The sequence below is a fragment of the Haliaeetus leucocephalus genome, unplaced genomic scaffold (assembly GCF_000737465.1).
Source record: "Haliaeetus leucocephalus isolate CR32 unplaced genomic scaffold, Haliaeetus_leucocephalus-4.0 Scaffold668, whole genome shotgun sequence".
NCBI classification, from domain to species: domain Eukaryota; kingdom Metazoa; phylum Chordata; class Aves; order Accipitriformes; family Accipitridae; genus Haliaeetus; species Haliaeetus leucocephalus.
The window spans coordinates 138,595-155,816 of NW_010973104.1; the positions used below are offsets into that span (position 1 = coordinate 138,595).

Genomic DNA, 17,222 nt, shown 5'->3' on the forward strand with positions numbered 1-17,222 from the left:
TAGTACATGACACAGCTTGGTCTGAGACTCCGTGAGCAGACTGTCATGTTCAATGGGGAGGACAATACTCAAAAGCCTTTTGAGTTCCCCTTCTGTTCCTTCTCCTTTGCCCCAATATTCTCAAGCAGTAGGGATGTAGGAATGGAATGCAAACCCAACTCTCTCTCAAGTTGTACAAGAACCATGTATTATAGGGAATAAGCATCCTGAAATTGTTACAGCTCCTCAAGTTTTGGACTGTGCTCTCACAGGGCATATTGGGATTACACCAAAGAGGTATGGAAACACAGCAACAAATCCTCACTGGGATGACCATCCTCTTTGAGCTGCCCAAACTGGTGCAGGCCTGAAATATTCCCAGTTCAACGCAACAACCTGCTCTGCCGCCAAAGCATCCCAGTACAACTCTGTATCAACTAGCTAGAATGGTGATAATAGACATGCATTTTTATACACATGCGTGCGCACACACATACTTGTCAACGAAGGTCAGCCCTGATAATGTTTTCCAGAAAAGAGAGATACTTGAAAGGCAGTACGTTAGATGAAAAATAAGCTAGGAGATGTGACAAAACAGGTGGGGTTATTTAATTTCCTTCACTTAACGTTTCCCATTTAGTTAATTATTTTTGTTCCATTATTATAGTTATAGCTAATTAGACTCCTAGAGCTTCAAAGATTTCCTCAGAGAAAGAGATCTGATCATTGCAAAAAATCCTGCTGTTTGGAATTGTCAATCTCTAGGCACTGATAACACCTACTGCAAATGAGCAAGTTTCTTCATTTGGGGTTGTGACCTGATAAACATCCTAAAAACCTCAGAAAGAAAATCTTTTCAAAAGGCAATGAGCAGCCTTATGTGGGCTACCTAATGCTACCCGTTTATTCAAGATTGTGTGAGATGAGGGCTTCTTTTATGGCTTTTGTTTGTTTGAGGATTTCAGCTTCATCAGACATAGTCACTGCCAGGAAAAGAGTCAAGCTTCTGACATGTCAGATCTCTTGTTGACTACATGCAAGGTCAAAAGAAATTTCAAGCCCCTTTGCTGATCCTGTGAACCAAGGATACCGCATTTTAGAAAATAAAGTCCTGATATGGTTTTCAACACCATACAGTGTATTTGAAGAGAGAAGTAGAAACCGAAATCTTGAATTATTTTAAGCAGCTTCTCCAGTAACAGAGTCTGTTACAATTCAGCAGTTAGAAAATATTTAAACAAGTCTGGAATTAAAACAAAACCAGACTAGACTCTGGCTCTCAATGAAACTGCAAAGAATTCCCACAGGTGAGCAATTTTTTTACCCTGTATACCCTCATGGATACCTAGCTATCTCATTACTTTACAGGAAGAAAAATGAAATAACCTGGTAACAGGCCCCTAGAGATAAACAAAACAAAAATACAACAAAAAAACCCCAAAACAAAACAAAAACCTGCAGTTTTGCAAAGTTTCTCTGAATATATTTTTCTTAAGGCACAATGTGTTCCAAACACTGAGCCATTTGACAATATTACTATAGGTTTCCTAACAGCTTTCAAAATTCATAGAGTGACTCCTTGAATTGTTTTTAGCATGACTAGCGTAGATATCAATAGACTAATCTTCCTCTAGATTTTTATGATTTTCAGGAATTAATTTAAAAATATTTTTGTAAGACTCCCTCACTTACCGAAGATGACCACATCATGCTTCCATACCATCACACAACTGCTACTCCCTTAAAAGCAGATCATTACAAGTTCCCAAAGCAAAGCTGGAGTCTGACAGGCCCTCTGCCAATTCCAAATGCACATTAAGAACTTACCAAAACAGGCTTTTTCAGATCTGCACTTCTTCCTACAAACACTTACCCACAACAGCAGCATTATGCTTTCCCTCACCTTTTATTTTATACTCCAAAATGTTCTGTTTAGCAAGCAGCCTTATATTACTATTGCATCTTGTCCATACAAATGGCATATCACTCCATCAGGCTCATCTCAGATCTAACTTAGCACAAAGAATCTGTGGAGGGGAGCTCATGAAGACTGTAAACTGTTGGAAGCTTATGCCTGCCTGCGCTGTTCAGTTCTGCTTCCTAGCCCCCCTCATTTGTTAGAGCTTCCTGAATATCAATCTTTTTACCATCCCCACAAGAATGGGCAATAGACTCCCCCTCCTCTTCATCCCTGGATCCACATGTCAAGAACTCCAGATATAGAAGAAAAATAATTCTTTGCAGACCTGCAAAGAGAGTCAAGACTCCCTGCTCCACTTGATCTCATAAAATTGTGTCGTAGGTTGAGGTAGATGATGTCTTGACTGTAGAAGAGGTGTTCAGGTACTTCCTCAAGGCTGTAGCATGAAAGATCAACCATGCCAAGTCGCATAGACACAACCTGAAAAGAAGTAGGAAGAGCTGCAGTTGTGCAACAATTTTTCTCTGGAGGTCTAATGTTCTTTCAGAACATGAAAGAACCCCCCTTGAACCCAACAGGTAGAGTCCACGCAGGAAACAAGTCCACAGACTATGAGTTTACCCCATTTGCTACTATTGTTTCTTCAAGCCCCCTGACAAGGATGCATAACTGGATACCAACTAGGACACACAGAAAGCCCTGCTCTGTATGTGCAACAGGCACTGCCTAAAAGCTAGACCATAAGAGAGCCAGCCTAATGGAGAAAACCGTATCTTTGGCCGAGGAAACTTTGCTGAGAAAGCATAATCTCCAAGTGCCTTCCAAACAAAGATGCAAGCAGCAATAGGAAGCAGTTGACTTTCCAGTTCAGTCCTTTAAGGTTTACAGAACCTCTGCTTGGCCTAGCTACTCCCTCCACCTTCCTTTTGTTAGCTTGTTCAGGGTATAGTATTGGAAACATAACCTGTTATGATGAAAAGGCTTCATAACTTATGATTTTGCAACATTTCATAAAGTCTTTGCAAGTACCAGATCTCCTTTCATTAAGTATGCTTTGTTTTGAGGTCTTTGGTGCTTCATTCCAGATTTTATGACCTGCTTTATCATGAACTCATTTTGTATTTCGTAATATTTTTTATATATGTATATTTGAGGTCAAAGTGTGGCTCAGCACTAAGCTATCACCATCTAATTGTACTTTAACGTGTAATAAAGATGTAGCTCTGAACAAACTACACCTCCTTTGCTGACCTATGATCTCTGTGCTAACTCAAACCTATCAGGGTAGCCCCATGCCAGTCCATGCCACAGTTTAGGCAGACTCAACTATGGCAACAGGTGCAATTTATAGGTTTCCAGGGCTGTAAAGTCAGCCAGTCCCTGGTGTTTGGTCTAATGACCTGTGATTAGCTACACTCAATAGGTGCAGCAGGGGCGAAAAAAAAATGCAGAACTACTATCAAACATTGTTGCACAGGCAGAGAGAGAAGAACAGGCTAGAAGAAAATCTCTATAGTCCTGAGCACGTAAGAAATGAAGACAGCTGGAAAGCATCCTGGGTGTTTTCTCCAGCATTCTAGCTTCATCTCTGCCTGCATAACAAGCCTGCATCAGAAAACCCTTAACAAGCCCATACCCACCACCTGAACTACTGCAGTCTCCAGGGCCTCACCGTGGATGCCTGTCGGTGCCACCGCTGGCACTCTGCCAGCGTTTCAAAGGAAACATGGTATGTCTGAGCTTGTGCTCCAGCAGATGTGAAAGCAAGCGTGTACTGCCTACGTTTCATCTCTTCCACCTGCAAAGGGAGAATTGAAAACAAAACAGTCTGCCTAAACTGCAGCAATTACAATGGATCTGAAGTCTAGGGTGAGGTATTACTGACTACCAGCAACATGACATTTTGCTGAAAACACAGTTGTAAAGTTATTGAAGAGAAACACAGAAGTAAATCCTTCTTAACATCTTTCTGCTGAAGTAGATTGAAGAAGTAATAATTTCCAGAATGCCCATTCACAACATTGGCTACTAACATGAAAGCAGAACTAGCGTCTCTTTGTTTGTTAGCCTTAAGACTACCACCTAAGCAAAGCATGTAGAAAGGGGGTGTACAACTCTCTGCACATGTTAATGCAGTAATTTGTTACAAAAGCCTAGATTAAGCTCTTGTGGATAATACCCATCATTATAATCCCTTCTTCCTTTCTAAGCCACAGGAAGCTAACCAAAAAAAGTCTTACCTTCCCTCCAACAAGAGGCAAGATGTGCATCTTCCCCGTGTGGCTATCTTTCACAGAGGACACAATGAGGCACGTACCACAGAGAATTACCAAGCGCTCTGCCCACTTGTGCAACTGGGTCTTTCCTTTGCGTACGTTATAGACTCCAGAAAGCAGGATGCGATCTAACTGTTCCACTTGACATGGCTTTTCTGAAGAAAAAGGGGATATTAGCATTTACTTTCCATTTGTTCTTCATTCTCAGCTGTGAGTACAAATAGCAACACAGCTGTAACATGCAAAATCAGTTATTGTAAAGAATGAGGAAAGACAAGTTGCACTTTAAAAAAATTCTCACGCTGAGGACAAGCAACTTCCACAGTCAATGCACTAATGTCTGATAAGCAACCATTGTATGCCTTCCAGTACAAGGTTATAACAATTGTCATGTAGTGTGTTTTTAATCCACAGGTAATTACAGACCTTAGCAAACTTACACACTTGCCAAACATCCTTCATTCAGATGCCGGAGAGGAGCAATTTCAAACTCTTGTCGAGTCAACTAAAGTCACAGAAACCATCAAATAAGTGGCTTCAACTGGGCTTTAAAGAAAGGCCTGGAAAATCAGCTACAGAAGAAAGTTATTTCCCTGAAGATGATTCAAATGAAAGGACTCCAGCACTGACTGTTATAGCTGTGCTGTGTGCACTGCTAGCTATGACTCTAACCAGCAAAGTAGAATTCTACTTCAGCCTTCTAATCCACACACACTTACTTTTAGGTCATCCTACCTCCTTGCCTGTTTTACTACTTTTTTTTTTTCATGATACTGACAAATCTCCCAGATGCTTTTCAAGATTCTGTCCACTGTTTATACTGTCTTACTGCCTAGGAAAATGTTCCAAATAGTCACTTAAAACTTTAAAGAACACGAATGAGCCTGACCTGATGGACCTATGAGTTTCAAGTGTTAAGAATCTCCTCTTATTAAATTTATATTTCATTTTATCTTAAATAATCCCTAAGACAGATCCTGGCAACAGGTCCTTTGTCTTACTTAGGAAAGGTTCCTTTTTTTTTTTTTTGAAGTTGCTATTGACATGCTGCTTATATCTTGAACTGTCCTGCAGGTGTCCTGATATCCATAAGCAGCATCAACCTGCAAGTATTTATATACCCCCAGCCCCAAAGTCAGACAGAGGAACTGAGTAGCCAACATATATGCCAGACAATGACAAAAACTCTAATTAGATCCACTGGAAAAATATTCTTACTATTGGTTATGCATGCCCCACTTCCAGACACAAACCATACTTCAAACTTTTATTAGGAGCAAAAAGTTAACCACCGACTAAAGCTGTTATACTGTTTCTCAGAAAGCAGGATCTTCAGCTTGTCAAATTTAAAGCATTGGCTTGATGTCTCTACCAGGCTGAATTTAGCTGAAATATTTAGCTGAACAGTAGCTTTGTTTCAGGAACATAAAGTTTGGTGTAAAATGTCCTTTAATGGTGAGAAACTCTAATCACCCAGAGAAAAAACTGCTTGGATTTCACCAAGCTGAAAGACCAGCCCCAGACTTGTAAGAAAACAGTATTATGGCACCAAAAGCGGTATCCTACTGACTGCCGCAGCAGCATTGTTCCAAGTACCAGATATTACTAAGAAGCTACTCTAATCCTCCAGTTTCCCCATCTGCTCCGAAACATCCATGACATCTATGTCCTAGTGCTAAGGAAACATCCAGGGGCAACGTTCAAGGACTTCTACTCTGAATCCCAGCTCTTTCATAACTCCTCAAGCTATGTGTACGAATGGTCTTAACCTCTAGGGGTATGCAAGTTCCTGTCACTCTTTGCAGCTCCTGAGCTTGGCCTTGAACGTCGCTGTAATCATGCTTAACTCCATGCTCCAATTAGTCAGCACAGGCTTTCCCATGGAGAACAAGGATACAGGTCATCAATAGAAAGAGCTAGCACTTCTAACACCACCTTAGAAGCTACACAAGTCCAGCTATAGCAATAGAAGGAATCAAGACAGTTCCCCACCAGAGAAAGCGTGTGACCCTCTACAATTCACACCTGTCACACCTGACACAGATGAACTGTTTGATGGCCCTGGAGAGCTTGTTCTATTTGATCCATTGTTGAAGCATGTAAAGACTCCATAACATTTGGTCTCTGAACTTGCCCCATCCAACCTGGGTCACTGGCCTCCATTCTCCAACCAAATTCCATTGAGAGGAAGCCCTCCCCCCATTCTCCCGGCCAATCTAACTCATCCTCTCCCCTCATAAAACTCTTGGGCTCCTACAAGTACCTCAACAGACAGACTTGAGGAAGCATGCTTCCCTCTCGCTGCTGTTTAATGCGAGATTTCTATTAATCCACTTGTAGTCCTATCACCCCAACTGGGCGTACGTACTCACCATGCACCAGGGAAGGGAAAAAACTCAATGTATCAGATGAGAAAGGCAGACAGAAATGTAGGAAGAGAACACAGAAATCCAAGAGACATCCCCAAGGAGTGAAAGAAACATGAAGGCTGCTCTCAGCACTCCAGCAGGTCCAGAGGAGGGACACAGAAACGGTCAGGTGGCTGGAACACCTCTCCTATTAGGACAGGCTGAGCGAGCTGGGATTGTCCAGCCTGGAGAAGGCTCCGGGAAGAACTTCTTAAAGCCTTTCAACATATAAAGGGGGCTTATAAGAAAGGCACAGAGAGACTTTTTACCAAGGCCTGTAGTGACAGGACAAGGGGCAACGGTTTTAAACTGAAAGAGGGCAGATTTAGATCGGACCTAAGGAAGAAATGTTTTATAATGAGGGTGGTGAGACACTGGAACAGGTTGCTCGGAGAAGCTGTGGGTGCCCCATCCCTGGAAGTGTTCAAGGTCAGGCTGGATGGGGCTTTGACCAACCTGGTCTAATGAAAGATGGCCCTGCCCAAGGCAGGGGGGTTCGACTAGCTGATCCTTAAAGGTCCCTTCCAACCCAAACCCTTCTGTGACTCTACGATTCTAAGTAATGTTTCTCTGGCTAAAATGCGTTACTTCATCCCTTATGTACTCAGCTGCAGGCTTTGCAAAATTATCACGTAATCTTTCATAGCATTCCCTCTAATTCCTCCCCTACCTTTAAGAACCACTTAGTCAGCATTTGCTTTTACTTTCTTAAAACAGGTCTCCTGAACACTCTTCAATCCTTGTACTTCTTCCTTCATAGCCTCTTTCTAAGCAGGACTACCCTCCCATGCTAACTGAAACTACTCAATTCCATTTTTCTACCTACTTGCTTCCATGAAGTTGAGTCACTGTTCCTGAATCTTCAGCAGTTCCTGCTTGACATACCCAAACTGAATTGCTCATTTTTTCCTCAAAAGTTCTCTACAGCCCTATGCTTGATGCCTCTCCTCCTTCCAACTGAAGTAACTTCTGACTCCCTACTCCTTGCCCTATAAATCCAGACTGTACGCGTGTCATACTTCTTTCCATCTCCATTATACTTCTATACTGTTTAGTCTGTTACACACACAGCTCCCAGACAGAAGGGGTTTGTCTCAGGTAAAGGGGTAGAGAAGCTGATTTCTTATGATTTCATTTTTTGACACTGAATAAACAGATGACGGCTAGCAGCTTAGTCAGGCTACCCAGCTCCAATATGCATGAACAATTTTCCATTAAAAGCACTTTGATTTTTTTTCTGAAATGCAAAAAATACACAGGTGAAGTATTTAAAAGTAATGGAATAATTTCATTATCAGCTTTCCTCCCCCTTATTTCTTTTATATTTCCTCTTCACTGCAGTGAATTTGTTTTCTGACTGCTAGCACCATACGCCAACAGGCCTACGACTATCATTCTGTTGCTCCTTACACACATGGTATCCTGCCCAAATGGATTCAATAGGCCACTCAGAAGTCTCCTTTCTGCAATGAAAGGCACTAGGTTCTAATGGCAGCCTGCATTATTATTAACCAGCTGGCACCTTCACTCTCTATTTACAGGCTGTGGAGGTATTTGACCAGGACCTTCCTTGCCCTTATCCATACACCTTTTGGAAACACAATCTTCAGGCACATCTAGACTGAACTGCAATATGTTTCTGATCCCATTAGGAGCAGTAAGGCATTTGTTGTAACATTGGAAACTAAAGACAACAGAGCAATCTTGTGTCTTCCTGTGGAGCTGTCTTTTCTCAAGCCATAGATAGGATGAAGAAAACTACAGAATTGTGTTTTTTTCTATTAATCTTGAAAACTTGTTATTTTATGAAATGCTTACTGGTACTTTGGGTGTCTGATGTAGCCACCTATAAACCCAACAGGTCAATGACTTGGGCTTCAGCTGAGTTCTGCCTCATAGTTAAAGCTACAGGAACAGCAACAGTGTGCACACACACAATTTCTTACCACTGTAAAAGCGAATCATACAGCTGAGATCAGAGTTTGCTGCCTCTTCCTGCATTCTGACAGGATCATCAAAACCCAACCCAGCCAAGTAGTCATACACAATCTGAAGGGGTTTTTCTGTGGGCTCCAGCCTCCTGTCAAAACATACAAGAAAGTAGTTTGAGAATGCACAAAAGATTAAACAAGGCTCATTGCAGCTGAAGTGTAAAGAATACTGACATACTGGTTGTTCTGCTCCTCTGAAAAGGTCTGGCAAGCATGCATCCTTGGGGTCTGTGCTTCCTGCTTGTCAGGTAGCACTTAAGAATGTTAGCACTTGAAAAATTACATTGCAGAAGGAAAACATAGAGGAAAAGCAATAGGCATAACCCATATGATCCATGGTGATCATTTCCATTGCATGATTTAAGGAGCACCAGGAGGAAACAATGACAAGAAACAAAACCAGAAATACTGCACAAAAGTAGATGCCAAATAATTAAAACCCCCTATGTATAATGACTGAAAGATTTAAAAGAACTCTACTTAAATTTCTCTTCCAAATGCAGCTGTGAGCAAAGCATATGAGAATCCTCCTGAAGAATGACTTCTAAAAAGAAAGAAAAAAGAAATTTCCCATTCTCTTTAGCTCTCGTCAGTGCAAGATTCTCATGCTCTGGCAAATTAACCCAAATGGTACGTTTAAAGAAAAGACGTTTTTAGAACTACAACAGATCATAGGAAGGATTCAGTGGCTAACTTGAACAATGGCAATAAGAGAAAGTTCTCCTGAAACATCAGGTTTAGTATATTCAGAACAGAAAAGATGTTTTCTGATCCTCTCACCTCACTTCTTCCAGAGAGGCTGAATTGTTATTTTCTGCAATAAAAGTAACAAAGTTTCTAGCTAAAGTAGAAGTTTTACTTTGGGGGGAAAAAAAAAAATCTTAGTGTAAAAGATTAAGCACTGAAAATGTAAGATGGGAGTTAAAATAAATTGCTCCAGTAGTCCATTCATTATCCACCATTAAAAATCCTCATGCTTAATCTAAAAGTGCCTAGCTTCAGATTATGGTCACTGGACCTCGATTTGTCACCTATTCTTTAAACAGGTGTTTATAAATCATGAGACTGACCATTTCAAACGTCCTTTTCAAGATGAGGCTCAATGGGCTAAATACCAATGTCTGTCAACGGTGATAATTTTTGGTTGATTTTTAGGAGTTATCCTAATTTCATGAAGCTTCCAATGTGACCAAAAGCAATGTCAGAGATAACAATTTGATGTGTACTGTAAGTATACTCCAAAACTCATACATGAGAATAATATTAATGCATCAATTTAAAGTTCAAGATGTAATCAGGCGACTGTCAGCAATGCATGCTGTTGCTGCTGCTGCTACTGTTTTGTTGTAGTTTTTTGTGGTGGTGCTTTTTTTAAACAGAAACATTTGGAAAAACTGCCTTTTCTTTCTGCCCCTTCTTTAAACCAGTAAAGAAAAGGAAATAAAGAGCTAGCTAGTTGTCCTGGTTTCATCTGGGATGTAGTTAGCTGTCTTCCTAGTAGCTGGTACAGTGCTATGTTTTGAGTTCAGTATGTGAAGAATGTTGATAACACTGATGTTTTCAGTTGTTGCTCAGTAGTGTTTAGACTACAGTCAAGGATTTTTCAGCTTCTCATGCCCAGCCAGGGCACCTGACCCAAACTGGCCAACAGTGTATTCCATACCATGGGACGTCCCATCTGGTTTAGGAACTGGGAAGGGGGGGGCAGGGATTCGCCGCTTGGGGACTGGCTGGGTGTTGGTCGGCGGGTGGTGAGCAATTGCCCTGTGCATCATTTGTACATTCCGATCCTTTTATTACTACTGTCGTCATTTTATTAGTGTTATCATTATCATTATTAGTCTCTTCTTTTCTGTTCTATTAAATCGTTCTTATCTCAACCCAGGAGTTTTACTTCTTTTCCTGATTTTCTCCCCCATCCCACTGGATGGGGGGGGAGTGAGTGAGCGGCTGCGTGGTGCTTAGTTGCTGGCTGGGGTTAGACCACGACACTAGTGTAGTTCAATGCAAATTCAGATAAATTTCAGCAGAAAGCACAATCCTTCCCCTTCCTGCCCTCCCCAGGCCTAACTATTCTCTTCTGGTATCCAAATCAGATGCTATGACCCACATGTATGACAAAGACACAGTTTCTGCCATGTTCACAATTGTTTGTAATGCCTTTTTTGAAGAAAACATTTTGCAAAAGCCAAATCCACCTAAACTTTCCAAACCAAATTGAACTAATGCTCAGATTCCACAGTTTAAGGTACATAATGCCAAGTTACTAAGCTCAGATGATTACTGTTGTTCAACCTGCCAACAATTTAGCACAGATATTTCTATCCCATTACATTGACTAGAAAGTGAGTTTAATCTCCATGGCAAGTATGGCATTAAATCATACAAACCAGTAATGCAAGTATCTATGACTTTAAATACATACTTTTTCTGAAGTCAGCCCATCTGTTAGCATTAGTAAAATGGAAATCAGATTTCTGAATTTTTTTTTTTTTTAAATCTTTTTTATCCCCAACTCAATGAAGTTGGAACAAGGCTCTGGAGTGATCATCTAGTCTAACCCTCTGCTCAAGCAGAGCCACCTACAGCCAGTTGTCCAGGACCTCATCCAGTTGGGTTTTCAGTATCTTGAAGGATGGCGACTCCACAGCCTCCCCAGGTGGCCTCTGCCAGTGCTCCGTCACCCTCACAGTGAAAAAGTGTTTCCTGATGTTCAGAGGGAACCTCCCGTGTTTCAGTTTGTGCCCATTGCCTCTGGTCTGGTCACTGGGCACCACTGAAAAAATTCTGGCTCCATCATCTTCATCTTTTTTCTATCAGGTATTTATACACATTGATAAGATTTCCCTGAGCCTTCTCCAGGCTGAACAGTCCCAGCTCTCTCAGCTGAAAGATGCTCCAGTCCCTTAATCATCTTAGCGGTTCTTTGCTGTACACGTTCCAGTGAGTCCTTGTCTCTCTTGTACTCCCAGAACTGGACACAGCAATCCAAGTGTGGCCCCACCAATGCCAGTAGAGGGGAAGCATCACCTCCCTGAACCTGCTGGCAACACTCCTCCTAATGCCCAGGTTACTGCTGGCCTTCTTTATCGCAAGGGCACATTGCTGGCTCACCGTCAGCTTGCTGCTCACTGGGATGCCCAGGTCCTTCTCCACAAAGCTGATTTCCAGCTAGTCAGGCCCCAGTGTGTACTAATGCCTGGGGTTGTTCCCCCCCACATGCAAGACTTGGCTTTTCACTTTGTTGAACTTCATGAAGTTCACGTGTGTCTGTCCAGGTTTAGTTGTTTAGCTCTAATTGCATCAAATTTTAATCTCAAGACCACGTGGAAGTTACCTGGTACCATTTGATGTGTCTTAGAAGCAGAATCCAAGTCTGACTTAGTATTACAAAAAGCATGACTTGCCTCTGTGACTGGGATGACTTCACTCTTGATGACGCCATCTACTTTATATCTTCAATGAGATGAGAAGTCTTCTGAAATAATTTGGAGAGCCTATAAGCAAGGACCAGATCCCATGCTTTCCAAAATAAAATGGAAAATAGCTTCCAAAAAAACCACAACCCCAAAAAGGAAAACAGCAGTCAAGAATGGAAATTCAAACAGTGCTGATCACCTGTAGCACCACCAATCACTCTGACACGGCTCATCTTCTTGGAACTCCTGGAAAAAGATCCTAGTCCAGCTAAGATAGAGCTCTTTGTACAATCAGCATGAAAAGCTGATTTATGAAACACTTTTTCTTTCCCTGCTTTGCGAGATGGACACAGGACAAGAGATTGGTTTGAAAGAGTGCAATGCCATCAATGCTTCTCTTGTTGCAGAGATTTCTTCAGTTCAAGTGCAGGCTCTCAGTCTTTTTTAGGACCTTCTGTCAAGATCTAGAAGCTTAGAGCCAAGCACTTCTACAAATATATAACTGAGGTTCATGTTATCGCTTAATTTTTTTGCTACAGAAACAGAGATCAGTAAACATGACACCAAACTTTCACAAGAGCTTTCTGAGGTAACCTTGGAAATTACAAACCTGGGTATCTGTCTCCTATAACAAGCTACTAGAAACGAATAAATAATAGATTGTACCCAACAATGCTAATTTCCAATACAGTAAACCCCGATGTATTCTATACCCTTCAGCACAGAATCCAAGAAGAAGATGAGAGATTTGACTGGATCTCCAAATGCCTTGCCCAAGTTTCCCTTGACTACTTCTAGATTACAATTCTTCTGCTATTAAAAAGCCTTATGCTTGCCAGAAAACAGCTTTTCCAGCATGTGAGCCATGGCTCAGGAACCATAAATACTTGAGTGTCACTCACGAAAAGAACATTTCGAGTAGTCTGCATCTAGATTTCCTAGGGGGAAAAAACCCAACAAACCAGCACTCAAACATTACAATTTGGTTGCTGAATGGACTGAGGCTTTTGCGAGTACACACCGAACAATATGCTTGCACATCAGAATTCAGGAAGAACCTCAATATAGTAAAGGGATAAGCGCTTTTCATGGCACAAATTAAATTACAGTTCTACAGGTTGCTCAGTGCTCTCTGAGATACAGTACTGTGGCTTACCCTCCTGAAAAAGCTGAATACTCATCCCACCATACTTGCCCCCTCTGGAGCCGAGATCTGATTTTTTCATTATTTTTATTCTTCTCATCTTTCACTTCAGCAAAAAGCCAAGGGTTTCAAATGCTAATTTGAAAAAACCCTTGATTTTCTTTTTTTTCTGCATAAATCAAACTGATATGCTTCTTGAAGATATCAAACACAATGCCCTCAGTTTTGTTTCTTTTCTAAAAAGAGCCATGTACAAAATGAACACTGGCAGCAATATCTATTCAAGCCTAACCCCCTAACAAATGTACCTCTCTTGCCATAGTACCATTCCTATCTGAAAACCAATCAAAAGAGTAGTCTATACTATTGCACCATCTAGGTTTGCTTGCTACTGGCCGAAGACAAAAGCCTTCCCAAAAAGTTAAACCTCCTGAATTCTTCAAGTCGTCTGCACAACTCCACAAGTGGTTCAAAGTTCACCACCTAGCAAAAGAGTTTGAGTTTACAGAAAAATCTACACCTAAAAAGTTGCATGTATGCAGGATGCAACGACTGACTGCTCCGCAGATGAAGCATGGCTTGGTATTACACATTTCAGGCGTGAAGACCTTGTGGGAAGGGCAGTTGAATCCCAGCTCACAGCCAAGCTACTCTTCTGGCACCAGCCATAAGCTGGGTCCGTGACCTGGGAAACACCAGTGCAAAATCCAGGCATTTCGCTAGTGACACTCACAGGTTCAGCACAGGGCTTTGTAAATAAAGCAATGAACAAACCAGCTTGTTAGCTACGGACCATATTCAAACCAGGAAAGGGAGCAATTCATTGAATGCCTTTGGAGACATTCTGGAGACCTGAGTGAATGGATCACTGGTCCAAGTTCATGTCAAGAGCCACGCGGTTCACTAACAAAACCTAGGATAGGCCAGGAAAGGGAAAACCAAAACTAGTATCTGGAACAGCAGTTTCTATGTGGAATTTCTTTACTAACGTGATCAAGGCTGACAGGTTCCAGACGCAATAGTTAAAGCTTAAGGAAGAAAAATACGCTCTCCCTTTGAGAGAAAGCAATGTGGTGTGAAACCATCACATTAGAAATGTAAAAACTCATGTTGTACCCAGTGCAATACACACTGACTGCTAACACGCACAGAGAACACCCTGGCTGTCGCAGCAGCTGCTATTTGACACAAACAGCCTGTTATATCCATATCAGTATCACGTATCAGGTACCAGACACTTCCACTAGTCAGAGAAGCAGCTCTGTGAAGCCAAGGTGCACAGCATAAGGAGACAGAAAAGCCATTAAAAAGTAGCAACAGTTCCACAACTCCTGCTGCAACTGTAGCTCTTCTTCATAAGCAACAAGTTTTCAAATCTTTGTAGTTTAAATTTTTGTTGTGAGGAGTGTCCAGACCAAAGAAGGTATCTGTGCTATTTTTGTTTAATCCTCCCCTCCACAGGAAGGTATAATTTCTGACTATGAAACAATACTAACATAAGGAAAAATTCTAGCTAGGAGAGGTCTAAAGATCCTTGAGGTGCACTGTGGAGAAGAAAAGAAAGTTCCGACAGAAACTGACTCCCCTGTGCACAGACTTGAAGGGAAATGCAGAATGATCACAAGGACACCACTGAATATTAAAAGTGAATACACAAAAAACGTTTCTGTTATTCTTCCATTTACTGTCCAGCTTCAGTCTTCCAAGTCAGTTGCCAAATCAATCTTTGCCATACTCAGCTTCTGAAAGAAAGTCACCTACTGATATTAAAAGGGTGAAGAATTCAGAAGTTGTTTGGGAGACAAACGTACCTATGGTAAAATGCAATCAGATGTTAACGGAGTAATTTGTATTTGTGAACACGTTATTAAAGTAATCAGCAAACTTTGTTCAAGGAAGGACTCAACAGGGCATGGGAATATCTTGAGCACTCTGTCACCTTCCTGTAGACACGCAAGCAGGTACCATTCAGGCCTTCTTCCTGTTACTAACACAGATGTTACTGAAGCAATATTGGTAACTCCCATTTCTCTACTGAAAACATCCCCAGCAGGAAGTAATTCAGGGATCTCTTCTGCAGCAAATACACTTTGAGAATTACAAGGAACAGACACACCATAATCAAGAACACTTCATGAAATTTAAGACAAAGCTTGACAAAGTGCTAGACACACCAAGAGGCAACAAGAGCGGGAAGTAAACATTTACAACTCAGTACTTGCTTCCAAAACAATGGTAGCAGGACCAATTTGCTAATCCGGTGCAAAGCGTGCCACAAATCAGTCTGGCACAGCTACCTAGCATGAGAAGAGAGACAGATATTGGAAAGAATTCAAACACAAAAGCTGTTTCAAAAGCTACAAATAGTCAAAACATTCCTCTCTGAACACATCTACAAGCTTCACCTAGCCTTTTTCATGATCTGCAGTAAAGGGTCTGCTGTTCTTTCTAAATGCTGGAAAATCTGTTCACTGTTAGAGTCCGAAACAAGCCAATTTCCTTATAAATTCTTCAAGCAACGAATGGAGATTTTCAGCAGCCTCAATGGCTATGTTCTAGTGTCCTTCTATCCTCATACAGTGTTTCTAACTCAACTGTCCCTGGTTCCGATAACCCAGGCTGGACAAGGCAAACAGGTCTAAGTAACTTTTTTCAACAGTCAATTTTAACCACATCGTATTCTCTGCATCTCTTGCTACTAAGCACTCCCTCCCCCTACCTGATCAAACACGTGCCATGTTTTTTTTAAATTTGGATACATGCAACTTCTGACTTCCATTTTACTATCAAACAAACAGCTACTAGTCCTGCTCAGTGTGTGTTGTCTCTGCTGCTTAGCCTTCAAGTAAGGAGACCACAGCAATATTTTCCCCTGAGAAACTTTATAACTGAATCTTAAAGTCCAGAAGATCAATGCAAAATCTAAATCCTAACAAACCTAATGTGAGCTTGTAAACCTAGAAGAGTCCATAATATACCCACAGCGTAAAGTTCATGCACGTTAAACTCTGAGCTGTCTGTTTTCAGCCTAAATCAACTGCAGGCATAAAACATATAATCTGATACTTAGACCTTCTTTATATAACCCTTACTACACTATCTTTCTGTCTACCTTTAATTATTTACCTGGCAACTCTTCTTAGCAAAAAAATCACTAACACATAAATATTACATGACATAACTGTGAAAGTACCTTACGTGTTTCACTGACTCAGAATAACTGTTTACAGCCTCTTAAATAGCTTAAGTTTTCTGGACACTGAAATGTCCGTAACAATAGAACATAAAAAAGGAGTATATGAACAATAGCCTCCACCTACAAAAAAAGGACATATTTCTGGTTGGAACGGCAGCCAAACCCTCCCAGCTAAAACACCTATGGCTTCACTAAGAGATGCATAAAAGGCAACACCACCACTTTGTTTTTACGAACTGCATTACTCGAGGCCGTGTCTAACTGCTACCTGACGCCTCTGTCTGTTCTGTATCTGCCCTGCTAGCATACATTGGCACACGGTAAACAGAGCCCTGCAAAACTAAGGCAAATGTTTCTCAAACAGATTTATCCCTTCTCAGGTCTCACCTGACCAGGTCTCCGTGAAGTTGCAAAAAGAGGTTTTTCTTCCCTTCTCCATCACATATCTCAGAGGCTGGGGTGTCCACCGTACAGAGGACCAAGCGTAAGTCTGAAGAAGCAGTCGCCGCAGAATCTCGTCTGTGAACATACACGCAGCCTCGTCCCGCGTCCTCTTTCAGCCAGTCCCTCTCACGGGAACCAACCCGACTCCTGTTCAAGCAGCTCCTGCTCCCGTTGCGCTTCACGTTTCTCTGCAAGGCAGCCCACACCAGAGCGTCAGCAGCTGCCTCCGCGTCGGCGTCTAATTGCCCTCCTCTCTCGAAGGTCGCCGCTCACCGGTCCGACCCGGCGGCCCCTCTGCACAGGCCGCAGGCGCGCTGCTGGGCCCAGGGGGGCGGCCGGGTCCAGAGAGCCCCCCCGCCGCTCCGGGAGCCCCCCTCGAGACCGCTCGCAATCAGCCGGCGGGAGCCCCACGGGCACCGGCCGCGCCGGGCCGGGCCGGGCCGG

At 42.1% G+C, this 17,222-nt stretch overlaps 2 protein-coding genes across 2 annotated transcripts in view; both read right to left on the minus strand.

Annotated features, from left to right (window-relative positions):
• The window catches only part of PHLPP2 (PH domain and leucine rich repeat protein phosphatase 2), a 39,815-nt gene that overhangs the window by 21,520 nt on the left and 1,073 nt on the right, over positions 1–17,222 (minus strand). The window contains exons 3-7 of the mRNA XM_010579682.1: positions 16,722–17,016; positions 8,531–8,664; positions 4,141–4,331; positions 3,573–3,698; positions 2,226–2,380 (exon numbers count right to left, since the gene is read on the minus strand). Of these exons, the coding sequence (XP_010577984.1) occupies positions 2,226–2,380; positions 3,573–3,698; positions 4,141–4,331; positions 8,531–8,664; positions 16,722–17,016 (901 nt within the window). The remainder of the gene's footprint in view (positions 1–2,225; positions 2,381–3,572; positions 3,699–4,140; positions 4,332–8,530; positions 8,665–16,721; positions 17,017–17,222) is intronic.
• Positions 10,549–17,222, minus strand: part of AP1G1 (adaptor-related protein complex 1, gamma 1 subunit) — a 47,577-nt gene continuing 40,903 nt past the window's right edge. The window contains exon 22 of the transcript XR_775151.1: positions 10,549–10,566. The gene's annotated coding sequence lies outside the window, so the exon portion shown is untranslated. The remainder of the gene's footprint in view (positions 10,567–17,222) is intronic.